Below are 12,079 nucleotides of genomic sequence, written 5' to 3'. Positions count from 1 at the left end.
AAACCACATCATTCAAGTCCAGGAACTTACACAGAACAGGAACTAGATAACTGAACTCATGCTTGTCATGGAACTAACTTCATAATGAACCTGTGACTGATACTCAACACATACCTGTCCTGGAACTGATTGCCAACCCATACCATGTATGCAACTGATACTGAACCATTAGCGGCCCTGGAATCGATGCCCTACGCATACTGGTCTTAGAACTGCAACTGCACTTATCACAATTCAAGTACTGTGCCTGGTTCTGTCTTGTTCATGCAATGACCCGCACACCTCCACGATCCAGGAGCTGATATTGTACCTACTCCTATTGAGTAACTGTTTCTGCTACCATGCTGGTCCATTGCTTCGTGGAAAGCAGTTGTTTTAAACGTTAAAAAAGTAACAAAACTTATGCACGTCACCACTTTTCCACGATCTATATAAACAAATTGGCGCTTTTGTTCGGTAGACTAGTTTATTGTTGTATTACATCGTTAAACATACAATTCTTAGTGCTTAGTTTGTTCGCGATGGATGAAACAGAATAAATAAAATATCACTCTTTCTCGCAGAAGCTTTTATCTTCACGGTAGCCTTCCATTCTTGTCATGGCTAACATCTATGCGGTGTAAATAATTTATCTTTAAATTGGTTTTAAATACGCTCGTAACTGTTTGGTGCAAATGTGCGCCGTTTGCCGATATACTCGGTAGTTGGTTTGTATGTTCAGAGAAGGGTGCCGATTGGTCTCGAGACAAAAATCATTCACAAATCAAACCAAAAACTGATCCCACCGTGTATTGATTCGAATGAATTTAAATTTGAACTTCTTCTCCCAGCAGCAATTGTGTTTGGGGTGTAGTTGATATATATGGAACATTTAATGGCACCGTTTCAGCGTGTCTGAGACACACTCACAGTATGGCAAACAGTTTCAGTTGAGAACGAATCGTGTTAGTAGGAAACCGATCGTTAGAGCACCTGCGATCGACAAATGATCGTGCCGAGTGGTGGCGACACCGTTATAGTCTGCCTCCGTCACATACTCTGGCACGTGCCGGGTTTTGTTCATCATCCAGTAGAAGGCGTCCATTTTGTGCTTTCGTTTCAGTTCACTTCCAACGTGCTGCCGGATGCGAGCGTTATAATCGTTTAACCACTTTTTCTACAAAAAAGGAAAATTACACAAACAAAAATTAGTTTTTGCTGCAAATTCTCTGTAAAATCAAAACCAACCTCAGGCACACTAAGTAAAGTTCGATCGATCATTTTCTGTTCGAACGGGACAAGTGTTACGTCCTGGAAGGCGAGGAATTTGTATCCCGTTGGATGCATCTTGCCCGTGTCTACAACTTCAAGGACATTCTCGAGTCGAATGCCGAAGGCACCATTTTTATAGTAACCAGGTTCTGAGGAAATCAAAATATTTCAATATTATTCGATTCGCGATGGCATCAGATCAGAATATTCACTCATACCATTCGAGAAAAAGTATCCCTCCTTGAAGGTAAACCTCTGTTTGGCCGTGTAGGAAATGCTGATAGGAGCTAAAAATCAGATCAGATGTTAAATTAATTCCCATAGATCAAGGTGTCCATGGTCTTGAACATATCCCACTTACATTCCCGAACAGACGAGTAAGATCCGATACCATGGCCGGTCCCGTGCGGATAGTCGTTCATCGAGCCCCAGACTGGTCCACGGGCCAGTGCATCGAGCTCGGCAGGTTTGAGATTCTCCGGGAACGTCAGCATGGACAATCGTATCATACCGATCAGCACGTTCGTATAGGCCCGGATTTGTTCCGCTGTCGGTTCACCGAGATGAAGCGTACGGGACACTTCCGTCGTACCGTCCTCGTATTGGCCACCAGAATCGATCAGCACCATGCCCTCCGACAGCTCGATATTCGTACGGTTCGAGGGGGTATAGTTGGGCATGCTGGAGTGTACACCGTAAGCGACGCTCGTTGGGAAGGCGATTCCCTCCGAGTTGTTTTGCGTCTTGCGGGCGTGGTCGATTTCGCGTGCCAGTGACAACTCCGTGATGTGATCACCGGCAATAAACTAAGGAAGAGAAGGAGGCACCATGTTGTTAGAGTACATTGTTGACTACCGAGATAGAGATGCTACTTAAGCGGAGCGTCATAAACTAGCAATCGATAATGGTAGCCAACTAGTATTGCTTGCTAAAAAAGTTTCACACAATAACGATGATCATCCAATGAAAGTTACGATGTTAGAATATCATCCCAAGCGAGTGAAAAAGTCACTTTTCGGCTGTGTTTTCGATTGATATTTCGTGCACGATTTGACAAACGAAATAGTGTACGAGATTCAGACTTTTTTCGGCACATACCCAAACGAGTGAAAATGTCACTTTTCGGCTGTTTTTTCGATTGATATTTCGTGCACGATTTGACAAACGAAACAGTGTACGAGATTCAGACTTTTTTCGGCACATAACCACAACAGCGTGCAATGGCATATTTGCTATCTTCATTGCACGTCTAGCGTTACACATTTTGAGGTTAAATAGTTTTTAAATTGTTGGTATTTATATGAATGATACGATACGAAAGAACACAACTGATGCAAACTAAACGTAATACACAAAAAAAAAATACACATAACCTGCTTCAACGCTTGGCTTGGAGAGCGAAATGTTACGAATGGAAGAACCACACATACAATAATATATTGCTTGTCAAATTATGAGAGTGTATGAGTTATCGTCCGAAAATTTCCGCTTGGGATTATCATCTGTTTACATTGTGTGATTGTGTGAATTTTAGCACATTGTCAGGCTTTAAACCTGCGTAGGTTTAAGCCCAATTGCTTCCACTTTAATTTACTTCACACGTATGAGCTAAAGATCACCCCTTTAATTAGTCATCTTTATTGATTTATGATGCAAAAAGTCCCTTGAAACAATGACGGTCAAGTACATTCCATACTGTAATGTAAAGCCGATAGAATTACTTGAAATATGTGCACCACTAGCTTTAATTATAGAAATAAATTAAATTTTAATTGACGCAGCAACGGCAGCGCACCCTTGTCTACTCACCCGCTCCTCCAGCCGACTCAGCACTTCGCACATGGCCACACCGTCCCGGATGTGGGCCTGCCGCATGCCTTGCCGTTCCACTTGGTTCTTTTGCGCACGCAGAAAGATAATCGGCGATGGTCGTTCGAACACGATGTTCCGTGGCAGGGTCGCATGTATGGCTTCCGAGGCTCCGGTATCGAAGACGACGGCACCGGGCACCAGCAGCCGGTGCCAGTGCTGTGCCAGAGTGCGCAAATCGCGCCACACATCGCCGTAGTCGCGCAGCTGTACACAGTTTTCGTTGTGGCAGGAGTGAGCTTTCAAGTGGTTCTTCAAGCCAAGCGTCTCCCGGCTCGTGTTGGTGTACAGCAGTAGCTCTCGGTGCGTTACCAATAGATACGCCTTGAACACAGGCACGTGAGGGATATCGCTACCGCGCAAGTTCAGCAAGTACGCCACCTCGGTCAGCGAGGTCACGATCATGCCGTCGCATCGCATAGCCGTCAGGTTGGCACGCAGCCTCGCTACCTTGCTGTCCCACCGCTCGCCAGCGAACCGTACCGGATGTACCTTGATGGCACCGGATCGAGGCGCTGGACGACGTCCACCCCAAATCATATCCACCAGATTGCGGTTTATCGGCACCATCCGTATGTAGTCCGCACTTAGCTCTGTTTCCAGCGCTTTCCACGCATGGTGCGGCACAAGCTGCGGATCTGCGCCCACTCTTGCCTCCGGCGACAGTTCCGAGAGCAGATACTCGGCGACGGTTGGTCGCTCACCGGTGCGAAACAGTCGCCAGGCACAATTTAGCTCCTGATCCGCCTGCTCGATATAGCGATCGTCCGTCCAGATCGCAGCTGAGCGCATCAGCACGACGGCCTCTCCGATCGTACCGGTGAACCCGGTCAGAAACCGAATGCGCTGATCCGCCTCCATCAGGTACTGGGACTGATGCTCGTCGTACATCGGTACTAGATACGCATCTAGTTCGGCACTCTGCGTCGAGGTTCTCGCGCGCATTTCCGTCCTCAGCGCTTGCAGACGCTTCATCAGCACATTATCCGTACCTTCGTAGATCTGCGCCAAGGAAGAGGAGGAACAAAGGTATGTTGCCACTTACGAAGAGATTGATGAGAGATTCACGAGGCCATGACTCACCTGAGTACGATCACGGCTCTGCTGGCATTTGGATCGTCGTATTCCTTGAAATTCGTTGGCAACCGTCTGTCCAACCATTGCCAAAAGGGTGCCCAGTACTGCGCCGCATGAAATGGAGCCGAGAGAAAAAAAGTGCGGGATTTAGAATTGTAAACAAAACGAGTACAAAGAAATGCAGGATGTGTGAGTGTGTGTGTTTTCGGAGGAAGATGATGAGCGAACGACGATTCCGCACGTCACACCGGACGTCGATCGATCCGATTGCCGAGCATTATGCAACGAACCCGTTGTTGGAACGAACTACAAACAAATCTTGTACCATCCCGGGCGCTTGTTTTGCTTCAGGCAACGCGTTGTGTTTAGGTTAATGTGTTTTGGGGGTTTTCGAAAACCAAAGAGAAGAACGTTACAGGCAGCCGCTCCCTATGTAGGGCGTCATGTTGTATCAACGACCAGCATTACAAACATTGAAACGGCAAACGGCTCGTGCATTGGTGGCGCAGTGCTGGTGGAAAATTGATAGTTGATCGCGGAAATGTTTCTATCTTATCCACAAATCCATTACAGTACGGAGGACGGTGGAAAATATGCGCCATCAGGCGAATTCCGTGACCACGGAGCCGGCAAGCCGGATGGATTGTGGACGAGAGGATATCGAATAACGCGCGAACCGACAACGTGCGGTAAACACCATCGGGTCGGGCCGTTTTTATCGATAGCTGGGAGTGTCGATATGCGATGGAAAACCCAAATAAACCACACACACACACACTCACACACACACATGGACTTATGCACCGCAGAGACGATGATTTGCGCAAAGATGTTCGTGGTGATGGGGGGATTTGGTTGCAATGTTTCTTGCGGTGTGTGGCGCGTGTGATTCGCGTGTGCCCTTTACGTAAACGGTGACGAGGGGCAGTGAAGAGTGTAGATTGTAAACTAATTTCGTTATTAACGACCATAATGATAGCTTGCGCGAATTCATGCTTTTACAGCCCATTCGTCTTGTTTGTGACGAGTTGGAAGGTAATGGATTATGGCCAAAGTGGAAGATATGCATGACAGCGATATGATTTGTATGCTGCTAATGTGTTGTTTCACATTCTGCACGTGATGGACATACATTTTTGTGGTTAATTCTTATTTTTTGAAGTAATCTGTCGATGTATCTTTATGTTTTGTTATTCAATCAGGCGTTGGTAGACTTACTTAACAAGAAATTTGTTCAATGATTGAAGCAATTAAAGGTACGAGTTTTTACAATTTTAACAAGAGTTTTTATTTTCATAAGATTAAGACTACGCGCTCATTGAAATTATTTAGACATCTGTTTAAACATAACGGAAAACATTACTACTCAACTCAATGTAATTTCAACTACTACAACAAATTCAATGTATACTAAAAGAAAGGATAAAGAAAAATAATTTTATACCTTTTTATAATTTTTATTCAAATATGCTGACAGCAGTACTAATCGTTTAAAGTTTAAAGCTATTGATTCAAAACTAGCTTATTCCAGATGGAAATCATTTTTTTATAATATAAAATAAGTAAATTAAAAATAATGAAAATATTGTTTGCATATGCCTGAGGACTTTTTCAGAGGTAATTTTCACAGTTACCTTAATTTAAAAAAAAAAACTTTGAAAAGCTTATTTACTATATTAGGTTTTTTTGACACCTCTGACCATCTTTGAACACCTTTTGGCCCATTAAAACTGAAAATGCTTAATTAATTCGAAAGATTTTATTCAAGTAAATGTATTGTGTTCCTCTTGCAAACTATCATTAGAGCATTGGAACTTGTGTTGTTTAGTTTATAAACAGTGAATAACCCTTGTCTTAAAAAAATGGTAAAATTCTCAATAAGTGTAATCAAAATGCTATCGTTACATCTTACTGGGTTGGCTCAACGAAATTGCAATTCGATTTGTGAAATGTTCTTGCCAGTCGAATTAATTCAGGTCACAGGACGTACTTTGCCGACCACTGAATAAAATAATTCGACTTCGATCGCACTACATCATACACTTTTCCAAGAGATCGTCTTTAGTTTCTGATTGATCGGTGGTTAACATGCCGAGTCATAGATAGACACTCCCACTTCTACTACGCAGTATCCGCGGTTCACTTATCGGAGTTGAATTAAAAATGATTCACAGCGGATAAGTGGTACCACATTTTGTTTCCTATCCCTGAACCAGCGACATTGCTCACTGCGAAACAATTTGATTTATTCGCCAAACACTCACACACATAGACACAATCATAAGCCAAAGGTCCAGCGCTAACGCACAGTAATTGCTTTAAGATGTAATTCATCAAACCCGGATCCGCCGTCGCCGCTGTTCGTAATGCCATATTAATCAAATTCCCCAGGCAAATGCGCCCGTCTGGAGATAGTTTACCCAATGATCCCTCGGAATCTCCTGGCCGCCCAAAAGCATCACCCCTATCCCTCACCTCCCCCTCGTCTTAATTAGAGCAAATCTTATCCATCTTCGCCCGTAACGCTTGATCGCTGCCAGTGCCAGTGACCCTGGGCAAGATCGGAGAAACCCCGCAGAAAAGTGTTGCATCTTCGGCTTGCCATGGGAGGGTTTGACATTTAATTGAATTGCTGCCCTTAATAGCAACGCATCCATGAAGCGCTTATTGTGTGTCTGTGTGTGAGTGGGTTGGTGTGGCGCGAAATGGGTGTTTTTGTTGCAAATGGTCTATCCCCCAAAAATGTAACGGAAAACCGCGACGCCGTCGTTTCATCTTGTCTGGGCGTCACGTTGGTTGCGAGAACGGTTCCGCCGACGCGCGGACGCTGCTGGCATGGCGCCAGCTATTCTACCCGCCATAAAGAGCAGATCTCCATGCAGGCTGAGTCGTGAGTAGTGGGTGGATGGGAAACCGAAGCCAAGCCCCGGGAAAACTCCCCAAAAAAAGAAAGAAAAACTTCGCTAAATGCGAATGAAAAACGGACACACTTTTCTCGCTGTTTTTTCATTGCTCTCTTTTTGCCCATGGTTAGGGCTTTCCATTTTCCATCTGCCATTTATCTCGTTCTTTCTCCTTCCATCACTCACTCGGATAAGCAACCCCCACCTCTCCCTCCCTCCTTTCGTGGACCCTGGAACGATGTACACATGTTGGATGCTCTCATAACAGTTTGTTTGTTGTCGGAACCCCACGCACCGACGGACAGACGCAAAGACGGAGTAGCTTTCTTATACAGCTTCTGTGTCTGAGACTTTTCTCACCCATCGAGTGGTATCAAAAGAGAGAGAGAGAGAGCAAGTGGTGGTGACTGTAGTTTAATTTATTGATCTTCAAACGGAGACAAACGAAGAAACTTTGCCTTTGTCCCATCCATATTCTATCCGTATTATGTAGTGTGGACATTTTAACTTACATCTTCTTACCCATGTGTGATCCGTTGGTGGGAAAAGAACGCTACCAGCGTGTTACTAAGGCTTACGCAATATTGTCCTTCACATTGTTCGCATTACATCAAGGACGAATGGAACGCAGCCAGATGGTCGGTCGTTAGTTACGCCCAACGCGCGGCATTTGTGTAGGCATTTGGGGTGGCTCCAGTTTACAGGCTGGTCCCGTCTGGGGTACAAAGTGTCACCTCGCGAAAGCATTGATCGTTTCCGTTCCTTCCGAAACAGTCCGATCCGGCGGTGTATTTGTTTGCTAACGAGTCTTTGAGCATAGTGCGGAGGATGATGCGGTTGCTGCTTGTCTTCCTATTCTGGTACCCTCTGGGTCACAAGTAGGAAGCCGATGGCCCTTCGATCACTGCGCTGGCCCAACTGCTGGAGGTGTTACTGCGAGCCAAAGTAGTAGAAGAAGCAGAAGGGAAGCGTACGCAGGAATTCAAGTTCAAGATCTAACGATCGATTGCGGCGCACAGCGGTGGGTTTCGCTGTTACTACCACGCTGTTTACGTCCGCTTCAAGTGATACAACACTTTGCGCTCAAAGTGGAGAAGTAAACACGCGCACAAGTGCTGTTGCTGCTGCTGCTTCTGGAATGGATGCGGCGAAATGCGGTATTTTTAACGTTCAATTTGTACGGCCATTTAGCGCACGGGAAGATCCCATAGCGAACGCTCCATTAGGACGCCATTAATCTAGCTTTTGGGGCGGCAATAATCTAAACCAAGTTTGGTGTTTGGATACTAGAACCAGCTCGACTCCCGCATTTGGCATTGAATGGTTGAATAGCATTTTTAAAATTCGAGAAGGTTGTTTTCAATGATTATGATCACAAAACTTGGCAAAAAAGTACACGGAACACACAAAAGAACGATCCGACGCCCCAACGAACGAACCAATTAGCGAACGATGAAGAGAGTGTGGGGCTGCTCCAGACCACGTTTGGATCATCGGTTCGTATCCATACGTGCATGATTGAACGGCTTCGACTTACATTGTTCAGCCCTGTACGATCGCTGTTCTCAAGACACCTACGTAACACGCCGCCTCGAACGAACAGTTCTAATCTGTTGCCTTTCGGGCAACAGATCGGCGCTTCGATTCGCTGGCCTACGCCTGACAGCAAAACTGTCAATCGTTTCCGATGCCGAGCGCGCGCGCGTACTCCGGATATGGAAACACGCTCAAGATGTTGCTGGCGTTCGAAAATGTGTACGCGTGCTTTGCATTTAGCAGCAAGCCAACGGGGATCTTAAAACACTGATCTTTTAAGTATACGAACCCCACAGAGACCCCTTTTGTTGTGGCCATTATGCGATGCGTTCCAATTTGGATAAAGTAAATAAATAATCCAACCACTAGAAAAATACTGTCAGCGAACATCGCTTTTGTGGGAAACGGCCACAGCTCGTTCGGTGCAGATTATTTGGAATGTTTTTCGCTTGTTAGTGTGTAAACAAAGCAAAAACTGCTAGAAAGACTGAATTGTGTAAATTTGGTCACCAAGATAGTGCATAATGTGGCGTTTTTGTACTGGAATTCTTCTTTTTCGCGCTGTAATCAATACACACTGTTGTAAACATAGAACTGCCACTTCTTCAAGCTTTTGGTATGTTGATGTACAAAAAAAAGACGCCCTTACAACGTTAACTTCCGATCGCATTCGATTTCGTCAATATCAGCCTTGAAGGCGTAATGTTGGAAAATCTAAATTTATCCTGCAAACAGTAACGACGCGGTTTCGAGGCAACATGATTCATGAACTGAGATGTTGATCCGTTTTTTCCCTTCTTCTTTACCACTTTTTTTAAATACATTTTCCCCCCGTTCCGGTTCGCACTTGAACCTTCCTCTCGCGGAAGGACGCCACGGAGGGCATATGGTATTGGATGAAATCTGCTCTGGAGTGAGGTCGGCTTGGGGTCATCTGCCCGGAACGGAAATCACTGCTACGACTGCTGGCTTAACCAAGCACTCCCAAATTTTCGATCCAACTCCCCCCCTCCCCAGGCACTCAGAACTTTTGAATAAAAAATCAATTAAAAAACTGCCGTACCACAGGCAGCGCTCGCACATGCTGGTGAATGAAAACACATTAAACGGACGTTAAATGTGAGCCGAAAATAGCTCTAATCGTGTGACTGCTACGCTGCGCTGGATCGGCACTGGAAAATTTATGTTCTCTGCGGCGCTGGTGGAGGCGCGCAATTTATCGCGTCGTGATTCGATCGAAGTCCGGGATCGATGGAAGCAGCACGGTGTAACGGCGACGGTAGGAGCCGGCAGTCATGTGTATGGAATGTGATCTTAATCTCACTCGCGGGCGAAATAGATTTGCCGTAGATGATGTACGACACAAGTAATATGTGTGTGTATGTGTGTGTATGTTATTTGAGTTACACTTTAATTAGCTGACGGTCACGGCGCTCACGGTCTCGCTTACCCAGGATGGATCCTAGTCCGGCTTGGAAGCCAATTTTCCGTCGTTGCATTTTTGCAATCGACCGTACGAAGAAGGCGAAGGATGTAATAAATTGTTTTCCGGGAGATTTTCCTTGCTCACTCGTATTTTGACACTTTATTTATACACAAATCCACAGCGGTAGCAGACCATCGACATTTAAACACATGCCATCGTAAATCGCGCCACTAATTCCTGCGAGTGATCTCCGACGCGGCTGCAATGCACACGATCGCTCCTTCCTCCCCCCGCTCCAAACACTTGGCGCGTCAGCGCGGCCGTCTTCGATGCAACGGACAACGCACAATGTCAATGTCAGCTGTAATCGGTGCAACGATCGTGATCGTAATTATTACCGCACAATGCAACGATCAGAGATGCACCGCCCGCTCCGTGTGCACGGTTGCTCGCAGCTGGCAGGCGTCTAATGCGATGACGCGCGAAAAGGCGAACGGGACAGATCGTCCGCACGGGTTGAATTCTAGAAGCAGACTGAATTGCGCCAAAGTTCCCCGATTCAAACGGCGGTGCCGTTGCGTTCGCCGAGTTCGGTGGGTTCGGTTTGACTCGATGTCGACGAGCGACGGAGCAACGGCTAAACGCTGAATAAACGCATTACTGTTTGTGCGATTGCTGACGTTTGGGCTGAGTTCGTGGGTGGTGATGGTGGCGGTGGATGGGGTGTGGTATTGGGTGTGCGCGGTCAGCGCGTATGGGGTGGGAGGTTCGGTTAGAGCGCAGTGATATTACATTTGCGGGGTGGGCGGGCTTTGAAGAGCATGAGCCTGGGATGGGTTCGGATCGATTGTGTAACATCAGAAGCACGTTACAGTGATGTTCAAAGCAGTTGCGCTTGTTGTGATGGAATTTTTAAATGATGATACGTATACGGTCATGATTGCAAGATTTAAATTTATTTTACTTTATTTTATTTATTGTAATTAATTTTAAGTCATTTAGTGTGTTATTCTGCATTATTGCATTGACCGAAAAGATGTCAAATAATGAAGATTAATGGCAACTATATGCGGGACAAAAGCTTAAAGAATGTGTTGTTCAATGTTTTTACAGACTTTGACATATTTATTAAAAATATAGATAGTTAATAAAACATTTAAAAAATTTTTCTTTAAATTTATATTATAAGGATTTTAAAGCATAACCATTTGTTATACGAAAAGTTTCGTTGAGTTTGTTAATAAATTAGATATCCCAAATAGTAAATATTATATATATACAACCAAATGTTTTACATAATTATATAGAATGTTTGATTTTAATGTACGTTAGTATTCAGTAGACATATAGTTAAGATGTTAAGTAGATATATAGTTGTTTTGTACTATTTAGACATACAATAGTCAACTCGTATGATTCAATAACGTCATAGGTGAAAATCACATATTGCCACCGTAGCAAGCATTGACTATCTGCGTGGTACTGAATAAGTCTGGAAAGTCTATATAGGCTGGCGTAGGACGGTACACTTAATACTAGACGAAGAAAAATACTATTTTTCTTAAATTTGTGTATATAACATTATTACTATTATAAAAATAAAACTAATATGTTAAATATATCTGTCATAACATGTCATAAGTAATCATAACACATACGTCAGTTTAGCGAAAAAGTCATAAAAAATGACACCTTTTTCAAATCTTCCAAAACTACTAAATTGCAAAATTGTAGTTTTTAGCAAGTACATTTTTCACTCAGTTGTAAATTTTCAGCCATAAAATTCACGTTAACTCTACTTTACAATCCAACAGACATTACAATATATTACAATATTCATGATCATCATGCACTTCATGACACTCACTAACCATTCACACTTTTATTGGTAGCAATTTGCGATACGATTTTACAACATTGTTAAACAAGACCTCGTTGTGACTATTTTTGACGATGAGTGTAAGCGTTGTGTTGTTGAAAAAAAGGGTAGTAAGGCGAGGGAGTCAGCGCGTCGTCA

The 12,079-nt window shown here is 44.3% G+C and overlaps 1 protein-coding gene across 1 annotated transcript; it reads right to left on the bottom strand.

Moving 5' to 3' along the window:
• Positions 1-447: 447 nt before the first annotated feature.
• LOC120950139 (xaa-Pro aminopeptidase 1) lies at positions 448-10,704 on the bottom strand. The gene is made up of 7 exons (XM_040367934.2): positions 10,087-10,704; positions 4,204-4,301; positions 3,061-4,122; positions 1,613-2,057; positions 1,470-1,538; positions 1,228-1,400; positions 448-1,156 (listed from the first exon to the last, which is right to left on the bottom strand). The coding sequence occupies exons 1-7, from the start codon at positions 10,133-10,135 to the stop codon at positions 926-928; spliced, it is 2,127 nt and encodes a 708-aa protein (XP_040223868.1). The 5' UTR covers positions 10,136-10,704; the 3' UTR covers positions 448-925.
• Positions 10,705-12,079: the final 1,375 nt, after the last annotated feature.

This window comes from Anopheles coluzzii, chromosome 2, assembly GCF_943734685.1.
Source record: "Anopheles coluzzii chromosome 2, AcolN3, whole genome shotgun sequence".
Taxonomy (NCBI): Eukaryota; Metazoa; Arthropoda; class Insecta; order Diptera; family Culicidae; genus Anopheles; species Anopheles coluzzii.
The sequence above is the reverse complement of the archived record's forward strand: the minus strand, read 5'-3'. Positions and strand labels throughout refer to the sequence as shown.

Coding starts and splice junctions, on each gene's coding strand:
- LOC120950139 (XM_040367934.2), bottom strand. CDS start 10,135: ATGCAACGACGGAAAATTGGCTTCCAAGCCGGACTAGGATCCATCCTG. Junction 4,123..4,203: donor AGAGCCGTGATCGTACTCAG/GTGAGTCATGGC, acceptor TCCTTGGCGCAG/ATCTACGAAGGTACGGATAA. Junction 2,058..3,060: donor TGAGTCGGCTGGAGGAGCGG/GTGAGTAGACAA, acceptor TCTCTTCCTTAG/TTTATTGCCGGTGATCACAT.